Genomic DNA, 26,612 nt, shown 5'->3' on the forward strand with positions numbered 1-26,612 from the left:
TTGATCTTCCATATCAAAAGATATCTGGCCCCGTCTGTCCTAGCAGACATCGTGACCTCCAGGTGGATGTCTCCAGCAAAAGTGATCTCACCGTATCCCTCCCCTCTCCCAGGCATTCCCATGTGTCCTTTCTCTAAGACCCTCCCCACCCTCCCAATTCCCATTCCTACCCTCCCATCCCCAAATTTGTCTTCAGGCCTTTGGGCCCTCTGGTCATCACAGGCTGTCCTTCATATGCAGCTTTAAGGAGTAGGATCTGAATTGTAATCCACCATTGGCGGGCACTTCCCCTTGGTAAAAGGTGTGATCCTTTCCCTTTAAAAAGACAGAAAGAGAACATGAAACTGGTCCCTGGGAAGGACTGAGCCACCATCCTTGGAAGGGCACCGAGGGTGGGGGGTGATGAACAGGTACCCGTTGGCTGTGCTTCCCAAGGGATCCTATATTGGGTAAGAGGATGACCTCCAGCAAAAACAGCCTGGTTCTAGAGAGGAGATTCCTTTCCTTTGCACCTAGTTTGGTTCATCAGAGCCCCCAAGTTGGTTTGTAAGAACTTCAAGTACAAAAATCCTAGCACTTGAAAGATCATCTAGGGGTGCCTGGGTGGCTCAGGTCATGATGCCAGGGTCCTGGGATCGAGCCCCGCATCAGGCACCCTGCTCGCGGGGAGCCTGCTTCTCCCTCTCCCTGTACTGTTCCCTTGCTTGTGCTCTCTCTCTCCGTCAAATAAATAAATAAAATCTTTAAAGAAAAAAAATATATCATCTAGCCCACCTTGAGAGGGAGACTGAGGACCAGGGTGAGGAGAGAAGTGGCCTGAGGTTACCCTGGTGGTCAGAGTCAGGGCCAGAATTCTAGCCCAGAGCCCCTGACCTCAGTCTAGTGTCCCTTGCATTGTTCTGATTCTTTCCTCTGAAGGGAACCCCTGAAGACTCTGGCTCCATCCTCCTTCCTTTGGAAGACAGCATTTCAAGAAGAACCCTTTGCTTTGTGTATCAAACCGCATCTAGCAGTCGTTACCCGACACACATTTATGTGTTTGTTTATTGTGTCTTCCATGTAAACTGACAATACCAAATACTGACAAGGATATGAAGCAAGGCGAGCCCACATACATGGCTGGTGGGAACACAAAATAGTATAGCCATTTTGGGAAATAGCTTGGCAGTTTTTTATAAAGTTACACATACCACATGACCTTGAAACCCTACGGAAGATATTTGCCAAAGAGAAACAAAAGCTTGTGTCTACACAAAGACCTGTATGTGACTGTTTAGAGCAGCTTTATTCAAAATGGCCCAAACTGGAAACAATCCAGATATCCCTCACATTGGAAATGGATTAAAAAAAAACCCTGTGGTACATCCATACAGTGGAATACAAGTCAGCATTCAAAAGGAATTACTGCTACATGCAACTGTGTGGGTGAATCTCAGGAGTAACACGTAAAACAAAAGAAAAGATACAGAAGTCTACATATGGCACGATTCTACTTACACAACATTCTGAAAAAGGCAAAACTATAGGGATGAAATCCTGGCAATAGTTGCCAGAGGCTGGGGGAGGGGATTGACGACAAAGGGCAAAAGGAAGCCCTTTGGGACAATGGTAATATTCTACATCTTGCCTGCCTTGGTGATTACATGGCCATAGGGATTTGTCAAAACTCATGGAACTATATTCCTCTAAAGGGTGAATTTTACTGTATGCAGTTGTACTATTGTAAATCTGACTTTTAAAGAAAACCTCCTGTGTCTTTTTGCAGGCAGGATAAAGTCCAAGCAGCTTAGCTTTGCATGCAAAGTCCCTGAGGACTGACCTAGCCAGTCCCATCTGCCCTCTTCTCTGCTATTCTCCCTGCACACATTCCACACATCATCCAAAATGAACCATCTCATCTTTTCCAGACATGTCCTGAGCTTTTTCACTCCCTGTCCTTTGCTCTTCTCTCTGTCCTAAATGTTTTCTCTTCCCTGGAAGAAGTGAACCCTCCTGGAAAGAGCACAGCTTGGACCAGCTGAGCTAGAGATGCAATCCTGCTCCGCCACTATGGCAGACAGAGGGCGGAAATGGTCCCAGTCTCCACTTCTCCAGTGCACCGTGACTCAGCAGCTTCCCCCATCAAGAGGTAGAGTCTGCTTCCCCTCCCTTTTGAATCTGGGCTGGACTTGCAGCTTGCTTTGGCCAACAGAATGTGGAAGAAGTCATGTTGTGCCACTCTGAGCTTAGGCTGCAAAAGGCCTTGAACATGTTCTCTCTCAAACCCCTGCCTCCTCCATGAGAACAAGCCTGGGCTGGACTGCTGATGGATGAGTCCCTGTGGAAGAGCGTCTAGTTGTCCCATCCAAGACCATCCCAGACCAGCCAGCCCCAGCCAACCAACAGACCCATCTCCTCTCCTGACCCAGAGCCCATTTTTTAGGGTCTACTATAAAGTCTCATTACCCCTTAAGGTCCCTGTCTGAGCAACTAGTATTTCAGACACGAAGAGGCAAAGCCAAGTCCCACCCTAATATTACATCTTCGCAGCGACCCAGCTTCTGGGCTACTTGAATCACGGGTATCTGTCTGCAAACTCCTACATTAGGACACTGCAATCCTGCTGTGCCTATCTATCTGGCTCCATCCCTTGCCACATCCTCCCCTGTGCCCCACCCTCCCACCACTCAGCCCCTCCAACAGGCCAGGCTTGTTCATCCCTCCATGCCCAAGCCAGCAGCCTGGGACACCCTCCATTTCTGCACCACCTTCCCAGGCAGACTGTGGCTACCTCTCTCTGCACACCACGCTCCCACAGCATCTTGCGGAGCCCTCTGTCGTGGACCTAATTCTAAACCAATCCCTCCCCTTCACCCCATTTGCCTAGGACTTTCTGAACAAAACCCCCTGGCCCCTAGCAATCGTTGGCTTACATTTAACTGGCTCATCAACCTCTATGTCTTCCCTGCCTCCTGCTCTCATCCTAGGTCAACCTTTTTCTGCACTCGGGAAACTGCCCCTCCAGCCTGAATAAGGAGTGGGTTCCACCACCTTGCAATCGAATCACCTGCTTCTTCCTTGCCCATCAGGCTGGAAATATGCTCAAACCTCTATCGCCACCCACTCCTACCAAAAATAAAGGAGGATAGAAGATAGGAAGGAAGGAAGGAAGGGAAAGTAAAAATATGACCTCCTCTCCTCTCTGCCTTCCCTTGGAGCTTAAGGCCCCATATTTCCTTGGTGCCATGTTGCCTCTATGGTAGTCACCAGACTTCCACAGTAAGTGTGTAGTGGAATTGTGGAGGGAGCAGACTCCGTGCCGAGCTTCCTAAGGGTTCCCTCTTCTAGTCCAAACTCCTAAATCTCCCACCAAAGCAGCATATACAAGGGCCCAGGAAGTCAAAGGAAACTGACCCGTCAGGGGCAGGTGGAGTGAGGACAGGGAGACAAGTGAAGGCTTGTCTCTGCCTTAGCCTTCCAGGGTTGGAAGAGGCTTCCTTCCTTGTCTCATCCTCCAGAAGACCACGGGGAAAGAGTGAGGGAAGTGTCTGGGTGTGGAGACAGAAGTCCTGGGTCCACTTGCCCTGATCCTCCTTCTCAGCTGCCCTATCACTATAAGAAGGGGTGAGTGTCTTCCACACGAAGCTGGGGACCACTGGGGGACAGAGCTGCTGTCTGGCTCTCTTCTGCCATGTCCCAGCAGCCAGGATGGGCCTGGCATGCAGCAACTGCTCGGTGAACCTCTGAAGCCCGCGTGCATGAACGCCATGGACGGGCAGCGACTTTTTAGGAAATCACTCTCTCTCCAAATTTCAGTTGTCTCAACTGGAAAACATCGAGAGTAAGATCTCCCTTTTAAAGTTATCGTGTATAGTAAATGCCTACAAAATCACTTTGTACGTTATAAATGTGCTCCAAGAATAATTATCATTATTATTACAAAGAATGGATATTTAGGATTTCAACTTCAGATTTCTGGACAAGGAATATGGCTTTAGTTTAAAATGCCAAAAAGGTAGTATGCGTGCTGAAGTATTCAGGAGGAAATGTATTGATGTCTGCCATCTACTTAACACTTACCAAATTATAAGATGATTAATAGATGGACAGAAGGTCGGATAGGTAGAAAGAGATGTCATAAAGCAAGAAGAGTAAAACATTAATGATATAATCTAAGTGGTAGGTATATAGGTGTACATGGTAAAAATCCTTTCCATTTTTCTGTATGCTTGAAATTTTTCATGATAAAAATGTCAGGTGAAAAAGCTTAAAAGGAAAAATAACCTTCTGCCAAATCAAACTGGAAATTTCCCATGTGTTCGAAATTTTCATGGAGTCATCCAGACTCTGGACCATCTTGTCAGTTAATGCCCTGACTCACCCTTTAACAAATATTCCTTGAGCACCTTCTCTGCAAACCAGTGAGACACTAGAGCTCCGGAATCAAGAAGCTGTATCTAGTAGGGACCACAGACAGCATGGGAATAAGTAATGACAACATAAGGGGGAAAAGTGCCTCAACCTGGGGATCACAAGAGATTAAGAATAGACTCTATCTGGACAAATCAGAAAAGGCTTCCAACTTAAGCAGAGTTGTGGAGGATGAATAGAAGTTTTCCAGACAGGAACTAGCAAAAGGATGTTCCAAGAACAGGTCACTGTGTGGCCAAAGCGTGGAGAGTGGTGCAAAGCGTGGCCTGGCTAGAGCAAAGTGCTCCTGTCCATCCAGCAAGAGGATGGGCCAGATGGGGTAAAAAGACCTGGCTGCAGGGCTCCTGGCTGGCTTAGCCGATAGAGCACTCGACTCTTGATCTCAGGGTCGTTAGTTCAAGCCCCATGTTGGGTTCAGAGCTTACTTAAAAAAAAGGAGGGGCACCTGGGTAGCTCAGTCAGTTGAGCGTGTGACTCTTGGTTTTGGATCAGGTCATGATCTCAGGGTCGTGAGATCAAGCCCGGCATTGGGCTCTGTGGTCGGTGGGGAGTTTGCTGGAGATTCTCTCTCCCTCTGCCCCTCCCCCAACTCGCATGCTATCTCTCTCTCTAATAAATAAAATCTTTCAAAAAAGAAAGAAACATTAAAATCAGAAATCTGTTAAAAAAAAAAAAAAAAGACCTAGCTGTAAGAGCCAGAAAGTGGCCAGATGGAAATCGTGGTCCATCGGCCAGTCAAGCACATTTATGAAACACCTACTGCATACACAGCTCTAAAGACTGAAAACCAAAGGTTACCTTTCCCACGCAGGAATTAAATCCCAGGCTGCCGAGCTGGAAGCCCAGAGCCCTGTGGTCAGGCAGGAAGAAGCAGGTGGGCCTCGGAGAGTGGGGGGTGACACAGATTACCTGTCACTACACATCCCAGAAAGAGACTTCACAACTCTCCCACACATGCCCTTCCAGGCCTGGACTGGAGACAGCCAAGTGTTTGAGGATATGTTGTGTTCTGCCATCGGTGGCCTCCTCCAGAAGCCTGGCCCAGGAGGAGAGGCTGAAGCCCAGGGTCAGAGTCAGGGGCGCCGTTTGTCCCCTGCCTCTACTTGGCGGTCACTTCCTCTCCAAGCCTCACTTACTCATGCATAAGGCAGGGAAGAGGGCACTGACATTCACCCTTTGCCTTCTATGGCACACAGCTTGTGGACTTTGTATGCCTTTCCACCACGCAGGGGCCACGGGCAGGGATTAACAAGAGAAAGTCAGCACTCAGTCGTCAGGATCCAGTGAGAACACCTCCATCCTCCCAGGTGCCCTCCCTTTTCACTCATTCTTGACTCCTGCTCTATTTTTACGTGTTTTGATTTTTTTTAACTTCTAGATTGCTTCTTTTGCTTGTAATCTTTCTCGTTTAATATCACAAGCAATTAAAGTAATAAATTTTGCCCCAACCGGTGCTTTGACAGTATTACATAGATTTTGATATAGAGTTTTTTTTAATCATAATTGATTTCTAAAGAGTGTGTAATTTCAAACTTGACTTTCTCTTAGACCCAAGAGCTATTGAGAAGTATGCTTCTTAATTTCCAAATACTTGGTTTGGGGGACTATCCTTTTATTGTTAATGTCTTGTTTTTTTGTAACCATGTTTAGAAAAAGTGACCTCAAATTTTCTATGTAGGATGTTTTAAACTTAGACATTTTTTAACAAGATTTTCTTAGAGGGCCGACTTTTATAAATGTTCCATGAGTATCTGAAAATAATATGGAGTAAAGTACACCTATTAAAATCCTCCAAATAATTATTTATGTAGCCTTATCTGTCAAATCCTCAAACAAGTCTATTCAGAATTCTATGATTGTGGGAGTTCGTCACTGTTATTTTGGGTGTGTAAAGGTTCAAAGTTATTATAAATTCTTTATGGATTTTATTGTTTATCATGATGAAATACTCAGCTTTGTCCCATTTAATATTTTTGCCTTGAATTCTACTTAGCTTGGTATTTGTATTACCACTTTTTCTTTTTGTTGTAGGTTACATTTATCTGGTATCTCATAGCCAGATGTATTCTTACATACTTTGTCTTCCCCTTTCTTGAGCTCTCCATGCTAATTCATTTTCCGTTTGATTGGAGTATATCCCCCAGTACTATTTTCAGAAAAAACAAATTTGGTATATATCCTAAATCCTTGTGCATCTCTATTTGCCTTGCACATGAATGACAGTTTGGTTAGACAGAGAATTCTATACACAGTGTTTTCTATCTGTGTGTCAGAAGAGAAGCCCAAAACATGTCTGATTGTCTTTTATTTAAGTTGTAGGTTATTTTTAGATGTGATACTTACAAGATTTTTAATTTACCTTTGAAACTTAGAAATTCCACCACACTTTAAGTGAACTGAATGCATACATTAACTTATCTCCTTCGCAAAATCCCACTAAAACAAGAGTAAAGGAATAAAAATTTTTAAAGCATATACTCACAGAGACAAAAAGAATAGAAGAAACAGCAGTAAAAAAAATATTTTGGAAGTTAAAAAGCAGATGGAAGAACAGTAACTAACTTAGCAGACCCAAGAACACTAAACCCTAAGCCAGGAGAAGATAAATTTAGGAATTCCCTCACTCCAGATGCTGAAGAATCAGCAGCACCAGGTACCTCCGGAAGTGAGAGAGAAAGTGGAACCAAAAACAAGCCTACTGATTGAGAGTCTATGTAGTATCAGTTTCCCTCCCCACTCTCTGCAGCTAGATGAGTGCCTTTCTTGAGTGAAGACTGGAGAATTTATTCTCTGGGGACAGAGAGTTCTCTGTACAGTATGACACCAGGCACAAGTGATCTCATGAGTACCATATTTAAAATGGAATCAAATGGAAGTTCATCCCTAAATATCGAGACCTCTAGGCTCTTCTCCTCCACTTAGAGCTCTGGCAGCCAAGCTTAGAACCTGCAGAAGAGTTTTCTCACATCAGAGTAAAAAACAAAACATCTCACAACACTGACATTGAAAACAGTGAAAACACCCAGCTTGGACATCCTATGGTGAAGTCCATAGTCAACCAGTGCCCCAGAGCTTTCAGTAGGATTTTTAGTTAGACATGAATGCACAGCCAAGAAATACCAGACATTTGAGAAAAACCTCTGATATGGAATATTGAGGCCAAAACAAATATACAGGGAGGAAAAAAGGATTTGGTAAAAGGAGACAATGTCAGGCAAACTTGTCTTAATAATATCTTCAAAGTATAAGCAAACATTGCATCCATGAAATAAGAGAATGGTGTTACTAAAACATTTAGAAAACAAAAAAGAGAAAGTAGAAAGTAAAAATATGAAGTCAGAAAATGAAAAACTCAGTGAGTGAAAGAGAGAACATTTCTGGTCACCTGATAACAATCAGCAGCTCAGACGTACCCAGGATGGAACCAAGCACAGAGCAGGCTTTTCAAATGAATCAGTGAAATACTGGGTGTTATACGAAAACAATGGATCATGGATCACCACATCAAAAACTAATGATGTATTGTATGGTGACTAACATAACATAATAAAATTTAAAAAAATAATAAAGAAATAAAAAAGAAAGGCAGAGCTTATCAGGGAATCCTTTTTACCTGCTGTGCCTTGTGACACAGTCCTCCTGACCCAAGAAAGAGCCCAAGTGGGTCAGGGTTACATGGACAAGGCCAAAACAGAGCCCCAGGGAGAATCATGCACCAGCCCGACAATTAGACACCCACAGGGATCTGCTGGTCGACTTCCATTCAGTAGCATTCATAGGGCTTAATTAAGCCTGACCATGTCCCTGTAGGGTATAAATCATCCCCATTTTATAGGTGCGAAAACTAAGGTCTGAAGAACAAAGGGTGACTCTCAGCTAGAGATTGGTCTAAATGGAGAACATACAATTTGTATAGTCTGTCTCAAGAGCACTTGTCCTCTATTTGCCTTATTTTTTTCTGATTATAAAAATGTTACATGTTTATTTTGAAAAATCTAAACATCTCAGAAACAAAACAAAGTAGAATGCAAAAGACCCTAGTAACCCTCCAGAGGTAACCATGAGCAACAGTTTGGGGCTTAGTTCTCCAGCGTGTGTTGTCTATGCATATGGAAATATATTTTAATATGATCATTATTCTTCTATTTCTAATATTCATATGTATTTACTCTTTCAGATGAAGTTTATAATAAACGTAACCAGCCCCTTGAAATTTGCTAAAATGGCATTAAATATGTACATCAATGGGGAGAATTACTGTTTTTCCAATATCAAATCCTTCCATCCATGAACATGGTATTCCCTCCGGTTAGTCAAGCCTTTTCTGACATCTTTTGGTAAAGATTTATATTTTTCTTCATGTATGCCTTAACTATACCTTATTAAGTTTATCCCAATGCATTTTATCATTGGTGTTGCTACTAAGAATGAGATCCTTTCCTTTTCCTCAATTATGTTTTCTATTAGTTATGGCTGCAGTATCAGAGGAAACTCTTCCCTCTTGGACTATTTTAGGTAAACACATTATAGATTGTGATGATTTGCTGTTCCTCAAGAGTTTTATTTCCTATCTGTTTTTCTTGTCTTGCTGCATTTGCTGGAACCTCCACAATAGTGTTGGATAATGCCGATGACACAAGCATCCCTATCGTGTTCTTGACTTCATGAGAATCCTTTAGCATTTTACTATCGTATTTAATAGTTTGGCCTCCTCTTTAAAAGCCCCTACCCTCCCTCAGGACTCAAATGCCCTCCTATCTCTCCCCCATCCTTGTCAAATTTCCTTCTTAATAGATATTTTTTCTCAGGTTTTTGACAGCAGAGGGTGAGTTAAACTGCTGTCATTCCTTTTCCTGGATGATGTGCACTCGAAGCCTCTGTGAAGAACTTACCCCTTATATAACTAAAACATAGAATTCCTCCAGGGCATAACAGCTGCTAAGGGACAAGGATGCTAGCACTTGCAACATACCTGCCTAACAGCATCCACAGGCAGAGCACATTTACAAGCATCATCTCCTTCAGTCCTCAAAGCAGACTCAACAAAAGGTGGGTTGTTTTGTTCACTCTCATTTTTCAGAGCAAAGTCTGTCTCCAAGTAATGTGTCCTAGGTCACACAGCTAAGTAGCAGACAGAATTCTAAACCGGGCTACAAAGGAAGTCCTGTAACTTCATAAGCCTGAGTCTTGAATGTGATTACAGTGATGAAGGGGAAGTGGGGACCCAAGGGGAAGGCAGATGTTCAGGGGAGAAAGCTGAGGGTCTACTGGAGATGGGGCATCCTTCCCTTCCCTGCAGGCCTTTGCTGAGCAAACAGTATATAGAATGGAGCTTTGCTGACAGGGTGGCTGGGGAGGAATGGCCCTGCAGGAATGCCCAAATCCTCACGTGGGCATGTGTGATGGGAAGGGCCCTGCCCTGGAAAGAAAGACCAGATACAAGTCCCAGCTCTATAATTCAGTAGCTGTGTGACCTTGGTTGAGTTGTTTCCCTCTCTAGTCCTGGTTGAACACCCATAAAATAAACCCAACCACCTTGGCTAAAAAGAGGAAGAAAATGCTTTGGCACACTCAGAGTGTTCCATCTGATTTTCAGTTAAACAAGGCAGATGAATACATGCATTTATCTCTACTCTCTCTACTCCTGCAATCTCCTAAAAGGACTAGAAAGGAATATTTTGAAGATAGACAAAGGAGAAAGGGAGAGGCCAATATCAGGGGACAAGGGGTGTAACATGTTATTTGGGGAAATAGAGCAAGCTGCTTGCAATAGTGGGAGCCAGTGAGAAACCTGCCAGTTCTTACCACAACCCCAGAGAGACCCAGGAATTGGGGGCACCAAAAAGCAGGTGCAAGACCAATGGCTGAAAACAAAGGGAAAGTGAGATACACACACACACACACACACACACACACACACACACACACCCCACTCCTCGTGCACCTGGCAGAAGACTGGAGGTTTAGTATGCAGAGTGGCTCCAGAGCAGGGAGACTGGGCACAGTGGAAGGCAGGCAGACAGGCACCCTCATCAGAATAGAGGAAGTAGGTGGAAATCCATACACTGCTTGAGATCCCCTAAATACCAGCAACCACATTTACCCACCCCAGGACGTAGGATCCTTTTCTAGAGAAGCTGAATGGTCCCGGAGAAAGCACCTACAAACACTGACATTGAGGGTCCTCCAAAAGAAGGACCAGACCCCCATCATCTAATCACTCCCGGTGAAGCCACTGACTGACAAGCCCCACCCAGACTCACAGCATTGTTTAATGCTTTCCTCTTAAACACGAACAATACAAGTCAAAGAAATAAGGAACTTGGAAGAAGCGCAGGCCATGCAGGGAGCAAAAGGAAACTGAGGGAAATTGTCATTGCTATCTTCAGATAAAAGAATATATGGCATACAAGACACTGAACTGGGGGCTAGGAAAAGAAAAGAAAAGAAAAGAAAAGAAAAGAAAAGAAAAGAAAAGAAAAGAAAAGAAAAGAAAAGAAAAGAAAGCAATCCACAACACTCAAGAGCTCTTGCAAACTATAAAAGATGGAGCCAAAGTTTCAAAAGGCAATAGTAAGGTTCAAAGATAAGGACAAGGAAAATTTACCAAAGAGTAGGATGGAAAAGGCAGAGATGGGAAATAAGAAAAAAACAAGATAAGAAAGCTAGAGCATCAGACCAGGATATCTAACTTTCATCTAAGAGAGGGGAGAGAAAGCAGAGGGGAGGAAATCACCAAAGACACAATGCAAGTGATTTTCCCAGAAAATTGTCCCAGATGGAAGGAACCCACTAAGTACCCAAAACTATGGGTGAAAACAGACTCACACTAGAACTATTTACAACTAAATTTCATCATGAAATTTCAGCACACAAAGAACAAAGAGAAGATCCTGAAAGCTTCTAGAGAGGAAGATGCAGATTGCGTACAAAGGACAGAAAACCAGAATGGCATGGGAATTCTCAGCCCTGCTTGAAGCTCAAAGGCAATGGAGCAAAGTCCTCAAAATTCCGAGGGAAAAATAGTTCCAACCTAAAATCTTATTTCCAATCTAACTGTTGATCAGTTGTGCAGGTAGGGAAAACAAATTTTTTTTCAGGCGTGCAGTCTATCAAAAATGTTACTTCCCATTACCTTTTTTTAAAAAGCCCCCAAAACAAGGGCAAAAGCCAAGGAAGAAAACAAAACAGGATTATGTTGCTAAAAATAAGCATTTAAAAGTTGGCTTTCCCTGAGCAATCCAGTCCTCATGCCCTCACCAGAGTTTCCAACAACAAAATGATCTGGAATGCATGTATATTCACATTTTAACATTTCTGAAATTGAGATTACATTGCAACTGATGGCCTCTTAGGTCAATAAAACATGGTAGCAGCTAGCATTTGCAAGCTGCTCTGTAGTTAGCCATGGCATTTCATGCACCTTTTCTCCTTAGGCTTCACAACGGCTTCCTGAAACCTGTTTTACCAACCCCATCATGAACACCAAGAAACTGAGATTCTGCATGGGGAAGCCACCCAAGATAGCACCTAGATGTTGAGTCCCTTTTCCTTACCAGGAGCTTTAGACAGAGCCTCTCATTTGGGGCTCCACAGTCCTCTGCTCATCTGACAGTTGAGGGAAAGGAGGCTCAGAGAGGTTAAGGTACGCACCCCACCTCACACAGCCAGCAAGCAGCACGGCCAGGATCTGAACTCTCTCCGCTGCCTTGCTGTTGGGCTGGCCCTAGGGACCGTATAGCTGTGTTCTCATGGGAAGTGAGCACAAGGTGGTGGTGGGGGAGGGAACCCCAACCCGCCCCAGAGTAAGCCCTTGCCCTCTGCCAGGGCTCCAGGAGCACTCACTGCATGAGCCTGTCCCTGGCCGGGTCTGAGGGGTAGCGCTTGGATCCACCCAGGAACAGGGACCGATATCGCTGTCGATGGTCCTTGGTCTCTGCCAGCCAGGTGTTGAGGTAGCGGCCCACCCCTACAGGGTTCTGCACCAGGAAGAGGACGGGCAGGACATTAGCAAGCCAGAGGCCTGGCTTGGAGACATGAACTCAGCCCCATGCCCCCCCCGCCACTGCTCCCTATTCCACCTGTTATGGGTTGAACTGTGTCTTCCAAAGACATGTGCAGAAGTCCTAACCCCTAGTACCTCAGCGTGTGACCTCATTTGGGAACAGTGGCTGAGATAATTGGTTAAGATGAGGTCCTACTTAAGTAGGCTGGGCCCTTAATCCAATGAGACCCGTGTCCTCATAGAAGAGACACACAGGGGGAAAGACAGCCCTGAGACAAGGATGACAAGGACAGAGGCAGATTGGAGTGACGCATCTACACGCCAAGGAATTCAAACCTTGCCGGCCACCACCCCAAGCTGGAAAGAGGCCAGGAAGGATTCCCCTTGCCGGTTTCAGAGGGAGCAGCCCAGCCTCCAGAACAGTGGGACGGGATAGACTGAAGCCACCTAGTTTGAGGAACTGTGGCAGGGCGGTCGTAGGGAGTTATACACCAGCCCACCCAGAGACCCGGGTCGTAGACACAAGAGGCGCCAACAGAGACGTTCAGAGAGGAGAAGCCACCTGCCCAGAATGACCAGTGAGGGCGGGAGAATGGCAGGCCAGGAACCCCAGCCCCTGCGGAGCCGCCGTGCCAGTGGCAGCCTGGGAGATGTCAGGAGCCTCACAGGGTCCGAAGTGCTGCCCACAAGGGAAAGGCCTGTCTCTCTGGGGAGCAAGCTCCCGGTGGTGCACCTCCTGCCTGGAACCTGGACCTCACCTCAGCCCCTCCCGCTCTGGAGCGGCCAGCCCTGCGGTAGCAGCATCTGGCTCTTATTTGGGGTCCCCACGTGAAGACCCTCTACCCTGCATGAGGTGCCAGTGTGGGGTGAGAAAAAGAAGCTTGCAGAGAGCTGACCAGCTGGTCCTCCTGAGAATCAGGCAGGGCGACAGGGTGTGGGCACAGTGGGGGCTGAGCCATCACTCCGGAGGGTGAGCAGGTGGGCTGGAGGAGGGGTGCGAGAGGAGGCAGCGGGAGCATCGTGGGAAGGCAGGTGAGTTACAAGCAGGACGGTCCCCCGGGAAACCAAGAGGGACCTAAAAAACAAACAGTTGTTCAAAGCCAGGCAAAACTAAGGCGCACTACTGGAAGTCAAGATGAGGCTACCTGACGGGGAGGGCGGTGTGTGTCGTGGGGGCTGCTGGGGTGCCGGAAATGGGCTCTTCAGCGCTCTGGGGGCTGGTTGCACTCATGAGTCCGATCTGTGGCCGTTCATGGAGCTGTTCCCTTAGGATTCATGCACCTCTCTGTGTGACTATTAGAACCCAATAAAAGTTGCACTTAAAGACTAAAGGGCAGGAGCAGGAAACAGAATGAGGTCGATGCCCAGTGCCATTGGTGTAAATTAAGAAGGCACGCACACGTAACCCAGGAGCTTAGCTGTTTTACGAGAACACTAACGAAAGGTTATATCGCACACGTGGGGATGGCTGCCTCTGGGGAGGGGCGGGGGAGGGCGACAGAAGGGATCCTCGCTCAACCAAGGATGAGAAGGGGGCCAACTCCACTAGCTGCCCCAGAGGCCCCAAGACAAATACAAAGAGAATGGAGGGAGCATTCCCCTGGGAAAGTAAGAGAATGGGATGGTTCTGGGGTGATGTCCCTTAGGGCAGTGGTTCTCAAAGTGTGTTCCCCAGAGCAGTGGTGGCGGCAGCAGCATCACCTGGGGACGTGTTAGAAATGCAGATGCCCAGGCTCCACTACAGGCTACCAAATCAGACGCTCTGGCACGGCGCCCAGGACTCTGTTCTAACAAGCCCTCCAAGGGGATGCTAATGCCCACTCAAGTTTGGAAACCATTGCCTTAGAGAAATAATATAGTGGGAATGGGTGTTTGTCCCTTGGGGAGAAAGAAGTGGGTTCAGGCTGTCACAGAGCCTCAATTCCCAGGGCCAAGGAGGGCTTAGGGCTGCCTGAGGAGGCAGGAGAGGGTTCCCTGCCCATCACCACGTAACTCCCACCCCAGACCCACTCACCCAGCTTCCCAGAATCATCTGGTAGGCCTTTATGCCCATCCGCTTGGAAGACAGCAGGAACGGTGGCTGGTTGACGTGTCTGCATTCCTTCTTTGGAGGAAGCCACGAACCGGGACCAGACGTGGCCTAGGGGTAAGAAATGAAGGCTGAAAGCGAGAGAGGTCTGGCAGTGGTCAGCCTGGGACTGGGGCAGGTGAGGGCTCCTGGCGGCTGACCTCATCCACCTGGCAGCCTTAGGCCTTGAGCCAAAAACGGGGTGGGGGGGTACCCAGCCACCTTCCAACTCACCAGGAGCCCATCCTCTGGTGGTAAAGGGGCCCTGTGTTGCCCTCATAACCCATGCCACCCACTCTAGCCCCACCCATCAGCCTGACACCTCTTTCAGGCTTCCCAAGAGCCCACACGGCCTGGCAGGGCCATAGAGGCGTTTACAATGGAAAATGAAAGTCACACAGACTTTGGAGCTAGATGACCTGGCTTCCTTCTCATACTTGCTGGGGGAGCCTGGGCAAATCCCTTCCCATCTCTGGGCCTCACCTTTTATGAAATGCAAATGATAACTCCTACTTTGGGGTGCTGGAAGGTGCCTGGCCCAGAGCAGGCATTCAGGAAATGGTGGCACCCTTTTTCATTCCTCTGGACCCCACTCTTTCCCAAGCCCTGAGGAGTTCTCCCTGGGGGGCGGGTCCTGCCAAGGGGGTCTATCCAGGTCACCGGCTGCCCCACATCCAGAGAGGAGAGCTCCATTCCCTTGGAGGGAGCAGGTGGGCAGTCCCCTGTCGGGGTAGACCCCATATTCACATTCTGCCCTGCCCCATGTTCCCTCAGCCTCTCTCCAGGAGAGAGATGGGCACTTGGTGAGTTCCAGGCCCCACGCTCCAGCTCCAGTCCTTCACCTCTCTCAAGCCACCTGGTTATGCTCAGAGGACAAACGAGTAACTGAGCCTCAGAGAGTGGAAGGGACTTACTCAGAGTGACAAGACGGGCAAGATCAGGACTGGAAACCATGGGTCTGATACCCAAGGCTGAGCTTTCCCCTGAAATAGCCAGCCCCATCCCATGCCGGCCCCAAAGGAGAGCCCCCTCCCAAGAGAAGAAGGAAGGAAGGTCATGGGCGGGCACTGACTAGTTTTCGGGGGCACTGGCTAAGGGTGGCCCAGTAAATCCTTTCTGTAGGGGTTTCCGGGTTGCGAGAAATTTTCGAAAAAACCCCACGCTTCTTATTGTGACGTGAGTTAAGTTCTTCCACGAAGCTCGTAAAGTTCATCAGTTCCCTGGGCTTTTTTTTCTGAGAAACAGAAAGAAAAAGAAAAAGGTGTCTGTTAGGCCAGGAAAATCTGCGTGGAGGGGGCACTGAGGAGGCTTAGGAATGCTGGGCTTTCTGCTCAAGTGTGCTGTGCACCTAAAAATGCTCTAAAAAGTAAAGTCTATTATTCTTTAGATAATAAAAAATATTCTCTCCCACGACCCCTGCTATGCTGGACGGGATCACGTCAGTAGCTGGTCGTGGGGGTGTCTGGGAGGCCCTGGCGAGGAGTCAGGTGCGAGGGCTTATTCCGCGGCGAGTCGCCGAACGGGGGAAGTATGTCAACATTTCACCACCAGCAGCCTGTCCTCACCACCTGCCGACACTCCGTAGGGTGTTCGCTCATGACTGTGTGTCCTTTGCCAGGGGAGCAGAAGTGCCACAGGGGCGGTCATACCTGCCACTCTGACCTGGCCCCAAGCTACACAGCGAGGGAATGCACAGTGGAGACAAAACGAGCAGGCCGTGGGGCAGAGACCTAACTCCAGCGTGCCGCGGACCACACGACAGGAGCATGACGGGGGCAGGGAAGGGGGGCAGCGAGTTAAAATTCTACCTCCGTTTCCCCCTCCTCCCAGCCCTCCAGGTCTCTGGCTCATTAACAGCACTGCCGCTAACGTGGCCAGTGAGCTGGGCCTCTGACCCCTGGCCCGTGCTTCCAAAATAGCCGGGCACCCACACCTGCGCCGTCAAGGGCCCCGTGGCCCCGTGGCTGGTGTCGCATGCAGCCCTGGCATCGTGACGCTCTGTGCCTCTTCTGCGGTTCAGGCAGGTGAAGTCAGACAGACGTGCTGGCGTTCAGATCCCAGCTCTGCTCCTTCCCAGCGGCACGGCCGCGAGGGCGGTGAGCACACGGGCTGGTGGTGGCCCGGTGTCGGGGAGTGAGGCCGGCCGGCCCGCTGGGGAACGCATGCTCCACGCCTCACCTGGGTACACACCTGCACCGAGTAATGTCCGTAAGGCTGGGGCTTGCTGCGGTCACCAGAGAACGTGTCGTAAAAGCCGCGGGTGCCCACGGATTTTGCCAGGTACGCCTCAGTGCCACTTTTGAAAGAGTAGGTGCCTGGTGCCAGACCACTCCCCTAGAACAGAACACAGATGACAGTCCCCCAGGAGAACCGCTGAAGCAGGCCCATCGCCCCCCTCCCCGGGGGGGCTCAGTTTCCCCATCTGCCCCAGGAGTCCCCCACCCCGGCTGCCCCAGGACTGTGCAGGAAGGCAGGCAAGGCTCGGCCAGGTGAGGGAGTACCTGATGAGCCGTGGGGGGCGCCTTGTTGGTCACCCGACACATGAGGCCCTCAGAATGAAAGCGGCTGCAGGCTTTCTCCTCCAGCTTTGTGTATGGGTTGCCCTTCACCCCATAATTTCCAGGGCCTGGATAGTAGTTCTGTGGGGGGGGGGGGGGGGGGACATAAAGGTCATCAGTCCCTCTCCTTATACGGAGTGTGCTGAGGAAGAGAAGCCCCTGGGAGGGGAATGGGATGTTCAGGGCCCCTGTTAACTGACCCTCAACACACAACATGGTTGGTCTCAACACAGCTCCACCATTGCTCAAACCTTCAGTCCCAATTCAGACTCTTCCCTGGGGCCCCACTGGCCTGTCCAACTTATTTCATACTGCTCCCTTCCTACATCCCATCCTCCAGCCGAACTGGGTTCCTTGCCGGTTGCCAAATACATACTATTCTGCCAACCTCCTTGCCTGTGTTTGCTTGTGCTGTTAACACCACCCAAAATGCCCTACCTGCCTTCTTTGCCTTGGAAAATGCTAATTCTGGGGCACCTGGGTGACTCAGTCGGTTGAGCGTCCAACTCTTGATTTTGGCTCAGGTCGTGATCTCCTGGTTGGGAGATGGAGCCCCGGGCAGGGCTCCTCGCTCAGCAGGGAGTCTGCTTCCCCTCTCCCACTCCCTCTGCCCCTCCCCGCCCACAGGTGTGTGCACAGCCCCCCCCCCCAATAAATAAATCTTTAAAAAAAGAAAAGAAAAGAAAAGTCTAATTCTGCAAAGCCAGCGCAAATGTCATCTCTCCTGGGAATGAAGCCTTCCTTCCCTATCACCCCAGACAGTCACTGGCTTTGGTGGTCTTAGAAATGCCATCTGTTACACCCATTTTATAGCCCTGCATTTGCACGAATAGGGTTCTCACTGTGCTACGAGCGTGCTGTGACCTGGAAGGATCTGGAGTCCTGGGTTTGAATCCTGGCTCTGCTGCTGCATAGCTGAGTGACCTTGGGCATACCACTTAGTCCTTCGAAGCCTCATGGTCCACAAGTATAACGTGGAGATAGTAATACTTTTCTTCCAAGGTAATGAGGAGAAAAGTAAATAATGTCCATAAAACCTCCTTCGTAGTGCTCAGCCCATACTGGGCACCAACACTTAAGTCAGGGTGGGATGCCTGTCTTGGGGGTCAGGAGGAGAGATTGAGGGGGTAGGAGAGATGGAGTATTTGGGGGTTCCACTGCCAGGGTTGGAAGTATGGTCTCTGTAGGTGGAGTGAGGGGGGTGGGTGGGTTGGTGTGGGGAGGTAGTCCTCGGATAGAGACCTGGAGCAAGGTAGCTGCTGCCTCTCTCAGCCACATGAGGCCGCTGCCGCCCCACAGATGGCTCAGCCCTGCCCCTCTCCGGCAGGAACCAGCCCTGGGGAGGCAGCCCCACAGGGCAGGATGGAGGGCGCAGGGAGCCCTGCTGGGGGAGTCAGGCCACTATGGCATCAGATCTGTTTGCCCTCAGAGGACAGGACGCCACGTTGCCTCCTTCCAGGGCCCGGGGTTTCCAGGTGTGCTCAGGAGAAGAGCCCCAGGGAGGAGGCTGGGTCCCTGCGCTGTCTCTCTCTCTCAAATAAATAAATAAGACCTTTTTTAAAAAAAAAAAAAGAAGTGCGGTTACAACAGAGAGTGACTGCTGTGTCTGGAGTCCATGGACTGTGCCGAGCCCAGAGCTCTGGGCTCAGCTCTTCCTTCAACCGTTCAGGTTTAAAGGTGTAGCCCACACCTGGGCTCATGTGAAAGTCCATTCTTTTCTTTTCTTTTTTTTTAAGATTTTATTTATTTATTTGACAGAGAGTGGGGAGAGAGAGAGAGAGCGCACAAGCAGGGGGAGGGGAGAGGCAGGGGGAGAGGGAGAAGCAGGCTTCCCGATGATGCGATGTGGGGCTCAATCCCAAGACCCTGGGATCATGATCCGAGCTGAAGGCAGACGCTTAATGACTGAGCCACCCAGGGGCCCTGAAAGTCCGTGATTTTAACTGGAATGTTCGGCTGTCAGCGTTTCGGGGACCCAGGCAGGAGTGATTAATTCTGGGAGAGGTGTGTGGGAATGTAGGAATTGGCACAGATTTTTTTTTAGCTGGACCAGTGGAGGGGTCCGCACTCTGCACAGGGGGCATCTGCAGCCCAGACGAGGCCATCAGGCTCCCAGCCCAGGTCTCACAGCAAGAAGACAGAAAATAGGCCTTGGACATGAGCTCCCCGGGGATTGCCTTCTCCACCCACCAGGGCAGGGCCACCTCCTTGAGCTCGCTGTCCAAGCCTGAGCCCAGGAGAGCGGCTTGGAGAAATCCCGCAGGGCCCGGGGGAGGTTACTGCAGGAGCAGACAGGGGGACAGAGTGGGAGAAGAGCCCGCTGGAAGGGAGGGCAGGTCGTGGGACCTTTCTCCCTACTCAGCGAACACTCACAGATGCCCCGGGGCTGGGGGCTGGGGACACGGGAAGGAAGCATCAAGGCTTGTTCCTCTGCCACCACCTGGGCTGGGTTTCGACCCAGACTGTCCTCCAGGGGCCATCAAGGAACAAAATCCCAGTGAGCCCACCTATGTGTAAAATGCAGTGCTTATGTGTGGGCGCCCTTGGATCCGAATCCTCCCGCTTGTGCCACTCATAGCCCTGTGACCCTGGGCGGTGGCTTAGCTCTCTGTGCTCGCTTTCTCATCTGTAAAGCAGGGACAGTGACAGTGCCTACTTCACAGGGTTGTTGTGAGGATCAGGTTGAGTGGTGCACTCAAGTGCTTAGGACAGCACCTGGCAGGTGGCAAGCGCTGCCTTAAGCGTCAATTGTTATTATTTAGATTTGAAGATAATGACGAGGTTTGGAATGCCTCGGGGAAACCCCTCTCCCTACGCTGCAGGGACGGCTTCTGTGCCTGAAGATGCAGAGTAGTTCCCAGGCTTCACAGTGGTAAGGCGGAGAGCAAGGGCCTGGCTTTGGGGATGGACATTCCCTGCTTGCCTGAGGCAAAAGGCTTCTCCTCCCTGAGCCTCCAGGGCCTCACCTGGAGGGCTTGCAAACACTTAGAATGTGTGGGGACGCCCAGTACTTAGTAGGCATGTGTGCACTTATTCAGTCCACAAATACTGTGTGCCCGCTGGGTGCCAGGCACGGCTAAGACCTGGCAGTCCTGCAGTAAGCCGACGCGGCAGATGTCGTCCACCCTCAGGGGCTGATGTCTGGTGGGGCAGAGACACTAGGCACACAGCCACTATCGGGACTCCTAGCAAAGGGAGATGTCTGTCACCTAGTGGGGTCAGGCAGGCTTCGTGGAGGAAGTGACCTTGGAGCTGACAGCTGAGGGTTGACCAAGGGGCAGCTCGGGGAAGGGAGAGGAAGGGCATTTCTGGCAGAGGGAATGGCAGGAAGAAAGCCCCAGTTAAAAGAGCTTGGCCCATTTGAGGAGCTGGAAGGAGACCAAGAGCATCCAGTGCAGAGAGCAGCAGGGCCAGGGGCGAGGGACACTCAGTAAACCACAGCGTGCGCGCTGCTCCAGGAGGCTGTGACTTCTGCCTTCTCCCTCATGCCCTTAGTGAGCTTGAACCCCCCCTCTGTTCTCCCCACATGGGATGACCACCCCCCCACACATGGATGCCACCCCACCCCTCACACCATCACCTCCCATCTGGATGCCTCCAAGCCTCACCCCCCAGGAGCCGGCCTTGCCCCTGGCCAAACCCTCCACTGTCCTCCCACAGCGCTTGCAATCAATCCCGAAGCCCCCACCTTGCCGCAGCGTCCTGCCCTCTGGCCCTCACTCCTCTGTCATCTCTCCTCCTTCCGCCCTTGTCCCTCCCTCCAGCCACACTGGCCTCCTGCCCGCTGGTTCAACTCCGGGCCTGCACCTGCTGTTCCCGCTGCCTAGAACGCTCTCCCACAGCTACCATGAATCTCCAGGGCTCACCTCCTGCAGGTTTTGCTCAAATGTCACCTCCTCCCAGAGGTCTTCCCTGACCACCCTATAAATTACACCTCCATCACTCTGTATCCCTTTCCCATCTCATTTTTCCTCACAGTCCTGATCATATCGGATTTGCTTCTCTGTACCGTTGTTTCTTCCGCAAGGGCCCCAGTTCCAGTTCCCTAAGCCCGAGAACAGTGCATGGCACTTAGTGGGTGCTCAGCCATTATTTGCTGGCTAGACAGATGGACATATAGATGGATGCATTTGTTGAGCACCTAATGTATGCTGGACTCTTTTCTGGGGACTCGGAAATGAACGAGACCCATCCCTGCCAGCAGGGAGGTCCTGGGCTGGTGGGGGAGACAGGCACAGGGATATATGATGGCCCCTGGGCTCGAGGCTGTGGTACTGGAAGGCAGAAGGCAGATGGGTTTGGGGGACCCAGAGGAGAGCTTGGCTAGCCTGGGGAGGAGATGGCACGAGGAGGGGCGCGTCCAGCACCAGCCAGGCTGCATGCTCTGCAGATGGAGGGGAGGGTGGGAGGGCCCCTCCCCAGTACATGAGGACACCTACCCCAATGAGTCCTCGGAAACGAATCTCCCCCGAGCTGAGCAGCCCCCGGGTGCTGCAGGGCTTCTCCTTCAGCAGTTCTAAGAAGTCTTTGAGGTTGTAGGAGCCAGGCCCCAGCTTCTCCTTCTGCCCCAAGAGAAGAAAGCAGAGGGTGACAACCTGCAACTTGGGAATGTCCACCCAGGAAGGAGTCTGGAGAGTGGTGGCATTCCCTAAGGGAGGAGCTCTGCTGGGCCTGGGAGGACTCACCTGCAGCTGCTTCTCTTTCATGATGGCCTGGTACTGGAAGTGGGGCAGCTGGGTTAGCCGGACGGCTTCCTCGGCCCTGGCCCAGCCTGTGCCCACCTCCTTTTTGAGCTTTTTCTTGCTAAAGCAGGTCTCCTTGGAGCTGTAGGTCCCAGGTCCTATGTGGGACTGAGTCAGAGCACAGTCACACCCACCCAGTCTGCCCACAGAGCGACTTCCTCCTCAGGCCACCACCGTGAGCTCGGGGCGGACAGGCTGGACCCTACTGCAGCCCCTCCCCCTAGTCCCGAACCCGGCACCGGGGGGCATGGCACTCAAGGTACCATCACAACATTCTCTGTCATTGATCCCCTTACACTCCCCTGCAACAGGGAGGGGTAGCGCCTCGTTGGTAGCCCACAGCCAGTTCTTTCCGAGAGGAAATGGCCCCCAGGGCTCTGCGGCCCCAACCCATGCTGTCCTCACCACAGTCCTGCATTTATCAACACAGCTAAGGCCCCAGCTCTGAGCCAAGCTCTGTGCTCCCAACGGGGGGCTTGGGGACGTGTTAAGGCACAACTGTGGCACAACTCAGCTCCTCCCCGCAGCCAGGCACTGGGGGGGGGGGGGCAGGGAAGTTGCACAAACTCACCAGGTCCACAGAATGAAGCCTGGAGTATGGGGCCTCCGTGAAGGTGCTGAATTTCTTCTGGTTGGGGTAAACAGCGGAGACATCAAACCTAGGGAGGGACAGAGGCCCAGTGAGAGCCCGAAGCCCCGCAGCCGGTCCTGGTGTGGGCAGTTCCGGGGGGGGGGGGGGGGCGGTGTTGGCTTCCCAGAAGAGCTGACCGCTGGAACAGGAGCAGGGCTGCTGGACCGCAGGGTCTCTGTCCCTGCTTCTCTCTCGCTGGACACCACCCTTGCCTGGTCCCCTCCCCTCTGCTGGGGCCTTTACTCAAAAGTCACCTTCTCCTCACCCCCCCACCCCCCCGCCCAAGCTCCTCGTACCAGCTTCCTTGCTCTCCATAGCCCTATCACTACCCAACATTTTACCTGTTTTTCTTTTTGGTTTATTATCTACTCCAACCACCTCTCCCCCCGAGAACTGCAAACTCTGGAGTACAGGCTTTTGCTGTTTTTGTTCACTGTTGTGTCCGCAGATGCTAGAACTGTGCCCGGCACAGAGTAGGTGGTACACGTAGATGGTGTAAATGTCCGCATGAAGGACCCGGGGCTGAAATCCTGCCCACCACTCTTCCGCGGACTGACCTCCCACCGCCCCGCGCCTCTCTGCGCCTGGCCCATAGGAGGTGCTCTCGAAATGCTTTCCAATCACTTAAAGATGGTGAACGAACGAACCCGGGGCCAAGAAGTGCAGCAGGTGTGGCCCGAAGAGAAAGGCAGGCCCCCACCCCTCCCTGCCAGGCCCCCTCCCGTCGCTCCCTCCTCCCCCAGGCTCCAGCCGCGCCTCGGGGCGGGGGGGGCCCACCTGTGGCTCTGCACCCCGAAGGGCGCCCCGCTGAACCACTTGGTGCCCATGGCCCCGCCGCCCCAGGCGAGGTCTTGGTCGGGACTCGCGCCGCGGGACTCCTCCGGCTGAGGTGGGGGCCACCGCTGCCGCGGCAACCCCGCCTTGTGACCTGTGATTCGCCCGAGATCTGTGCGCGGCCGTGCCCACCGGGCGCCCCCTGCCTTTCTGCTTCCGCTCTGCGCATTTCTCCCGCCACGTTGCGGGAGATCCTCTGCTGAGCCCTGCAGGTTTAATGGCCCCTCACGGTGGTTAGTATGGATACCATGTGGTCAGGATTCAGAGTCATTTGTGGAGGAGCCCTTTCTGATTGCTTGCTGTATCCCAGCGTGCGGCGCGGAGCCTGGTAGAGCGCGGCGCCGAAATGCCTAGTACAGTTAACGGACGCTCGTGGGGACCCCGGGGCCCACAGAGAGGGCTCAGCTCGGGCAAAGAGGGCATCCCCGTTCCTTCTCCACTTCAGGGAGGCAAGGAGGAGAACGTGGGAACCAGCAAGGAGAGCCAGGGTGTGGAGGGCTGCAGAGAGGGAGGGAAGGCTTGCAGGGGTGAAGGCTGGGCTCATCTGTCCCCCACAGACCCCAGACACCCACTCTGCGCAGACGCTGTATAGGATGCCTGGTCTTGGCCCTGAGAGTCTAGTGGGGGAAAGAGTGACCGCACAGTGTGGCCAGGCCTGTGAGAGAAGGAGGCCTCTGATCCAGCCTGTAGGTGGGTAGGTCATAGAAGGCTTCCTGGAGGAGGAGAATTCCAAACTCATCTTTAAGTGTGTGTATGAAGTGCTAGGTAAAGAACGGACTTGAGTCCCCAACAGGGTATTGTCAGCTCTCTTCCCTCCTCTTCCTTTATCCCTTGATCAGTGCCCCTTGGTCATGCTATTTCTAATATCATCTCTCATGATTACCTTTGATCCTCCCAGTTCTTAGGCTGAGGCACAGCAGAGTCACACTCCATTTGATGATGACAGGACAGAAGCCAGAGAGAAACAGGACTTGCCTGGGGTCCTACATGCTGTCCGTGGTGGAGCCAGGCTCCCAGAACAGTGTGTCTCCTTTGAGGGTCCACCCAGTACCCTTCTGACATCCCGATTTAGCACTAAAATAGGAAGTCCAGATGCCTAGCATAGCTGTGGCCTGGCCTCTCAGGCCCCAGGCCAGGTAGGCACATGGCCATGTCTGGCACAGTGCCCACCCCACACCACTGAGCTGAGGAGCAAACGTGTCAGGCCTGGGGACACACACCCCTGGTCATCTAAGCACAGGCCCTGCCCCTTCCCTGCTGTGCAGATGCGGGCAATTCGTTTCCTTTTCTGATTCTCCACTTTCTTACCTGTAAAAGGAAACTAATAATTTGTCTCTCCAGACTCCTAGCAGGATTAAATGAGCTAATTTAAGTATGCTCCTGGCACATAGCAGAATCTCAATAAGAGGCCATTCCCAGCCGTTGGAAAGGGCCCTAGCAAAGGTCCGGAGGCAGAAACTGTGTCTCACCTGCTGCTGGTACTGTACCTGGCACACAGTCAATGCTTAGTAAATATTTGTTGAAGGACGAGTGAACAAATAAAGGAATTAATCTAGAGTAACTTCCCAGTGACGCAGAAGTTCTCAAAGAGAGTCATGTCTGAATTCTGGTTCTGCTACTTTCTAGCTGGCGGCCTTGGGCACGTGACACTGGTCAGCGTTCAATTTCCTCATCTGTGACATGGACATTGACTGCTGCCTCGTGGAGGAGCTATTTGGAGGTGTCCGTGAAGTGGGGCTGTGTCCACTAGCAAGTCCTGTGCACGGGAGAGGCCCTGTGACCAGCCCCGTGTCTGTCAGCGTGGCTAGAACCTGCTTGAGGATGCATTGCAGCTTTGCTCCCGACTGAGCCCCTTGGCTCCAGGACTCATGGAGGACTGACCACAGAATCTAGGCCGAGGTCTGTTGGGCTGGGAATCCGGGCTGCCAGGCAGGCCAGAGCAAGTACAGGCCAGGGTGAGTCAGCTCGGCAGCCAGGCAGCCCGCCCACCCACGGCAGTCCAGAGCCTCCCCATCATAGCAACGCACTAATCCTAGCAACCAGCTCATTCTCTCTTGAAACCCCCTCCCATCCCATTACACAGAAGAAAAAACCAAGGCTCAGAGAGGAAGAGTAAGTTGCCCTGGTCACATCTAGTGAGATGTAGGGTGACACGGCGGATATGGGACTCATCATTAGGTGTGGGAGCTCCCTGGCTGCAAGAGGTTCTAACCATCCGGACTGTGGAGCCAGCTGTTAGGTCAGCGGAGTGAAGTCAAGATTCTCGGGATTCAGGCCTCCACGATGGTGCTGCCCCCGCTGGCTTCCGTGCTCACCCCTCCATCTCTGGCCTATGCTCTGTACGTTTCAGCCATATGGCGCTGCCCTGCCCCTAGGCGCCCCCTGCGCTGCAGACCTCTGGCCTTTCTCTGTGCCCTTCCTGCCACTGAAATGCACCCACAACCTACCCTTTCCATCCAATTCCTACTCACCTTCTCAGAGGCAGATCAAAAGCCAAACCCACCCATTAGGATGGCCATTATAAAACATGAAACGAAACAGAAAATAACAAGTATTGACAAAGATGTAGAGACCTTGGAACCTTTGTGCATTGTTGGTGGGCGTGTAAAATGATATAGCTCTTATGGAAAACAGTATAACAGTTCGTTAAAAAAATTAAACATAGAATTGATCTGAGCAAGCAATTCCACTTCTTGGTGTATCGCCAAAAAGAACTGAAAGCAGGGACTGAAACAGGTATTTGTATACCCTTGGCCATGGCAGCATTGTTTCCTATAGCCAAGGTGCAAACAGCCCGAATGTCCACTGATGGATGAATGGATAAACACAATGTGGTATATACATACATATGATGAAATATTATTCCCTTTAAAAAGGAAGGAAGTCCTGACACAGGCTACAACATGGATGAACCTTGAGGCTAAGTGAAATAAGCCAGACACAAATGGACAAATATTATATTATTCCACTTATATGAGGTCATTAAAGTATTCAAATTCAGAGAGAAATTCAAATTCAGAAAGTGGAACGGTGGTTACCAGTGGCTTGAGGAAGGAAGGAACGGGGGGGGGGGGTTACTGTTTAATGGGTACAGAGTTTCACTTTGGGGGAGATGAAACAGTTCTGGAGATGGATGGTGGTGATAGCTGCATGACAATGGAAATATTTTTTTTTTAAGATTTTATTTATATATTTGAGAGAGAGAGAGAGAGGACAAGCAGGGAGGAGCAGAGGGAGAGAGAGAAGCAGGCTCCCCGCTGAGCAGGGAGCCCCATGTGGGACTTGATCCAAGGACCCCAGGATCATGACCCGAACCGAAGGCAGACGCTTAACCGACTGAGCCACCCAGGCGCCCCAACAATGG

The 26,612-nt window shown here is 50.9% G+C and overlaps 1 protein-coding gene across 1 annotated transcript; it reads right to left on the reverse strand.

Moving 5' to 3' along the window:
• Positions 1 to 242: 242 nt before the first annotated feature.
• On the reverse strand, positions 243 to 23,244 carry LEXM (lymphocyte expansion molecule). The gene is made up of 10 exons (XM_032416712.1): positions 23,192 to 23,244; positions 22,355 to 22,442; positions 21,727 to 21,891; positions 21,481 to 21,603; positions 16,985 to 17,122; positions 16,674 to 16,817; positions 15,556 to 15,717; positions 14,430 to 14,555; positions 12,256 to 12,389; positions 243 to 315 (listed from the first exon to the last, which is right to left on the reverse strand). Exons 1-10 carry the CDS (start codon positions 23,239 to 23,241, stop codon positions 243 to 245), a joined length of 1,203 nt encoding a protein of 400 aa, XP_032272603.1. The 5' UTR covers positions 23,242 to 23,244.
• Positions 23,245 to 26,612: the final 3,368 nt, after the last annotated feature.

Source organism: Phoca vitulina, unplaced genomic scaffold (genome assembly GCF_004348235.1).
Source record: "Phoca vitulina isolate PV1807 unplaced genomic scaffold, GSC_HSeal_1.0 scaffold2, whole genome shotgun sequence".
NCBI classification, from domain to species: domain Eukaryota; kingdom Metazoa; phylum Chordata; class Mammalia; order Carnivora; family Phocidae; genus Phoca; species Phoca vitulina.

Bases quoted from the DNA above. Each gene is read 5' to 3' on its own strand.
- LEXM (XM_032416712.1), bottom strand. From the start codon at position 23,241: ATGGGCACCAAGTGGTTCAGCGGGGCGCCCTTCGGGGTGCAGAGCCAC. The intron at 22,443-23,191 runs GTGGGCCCCCCC...GTCCCTCCCTAG, and splicing joins TTCGGGGTGCAGAGCCACAG to GTTTGATGTCTCCGCTGTTT. The intron at 16,818-16,984 runs GTACTCCCTCAC...GTTCTGTTCTAG, and splicing joins CGCCCCCCACGGCTCATCAG to GGGAGTGGTCTGGCACCAGG.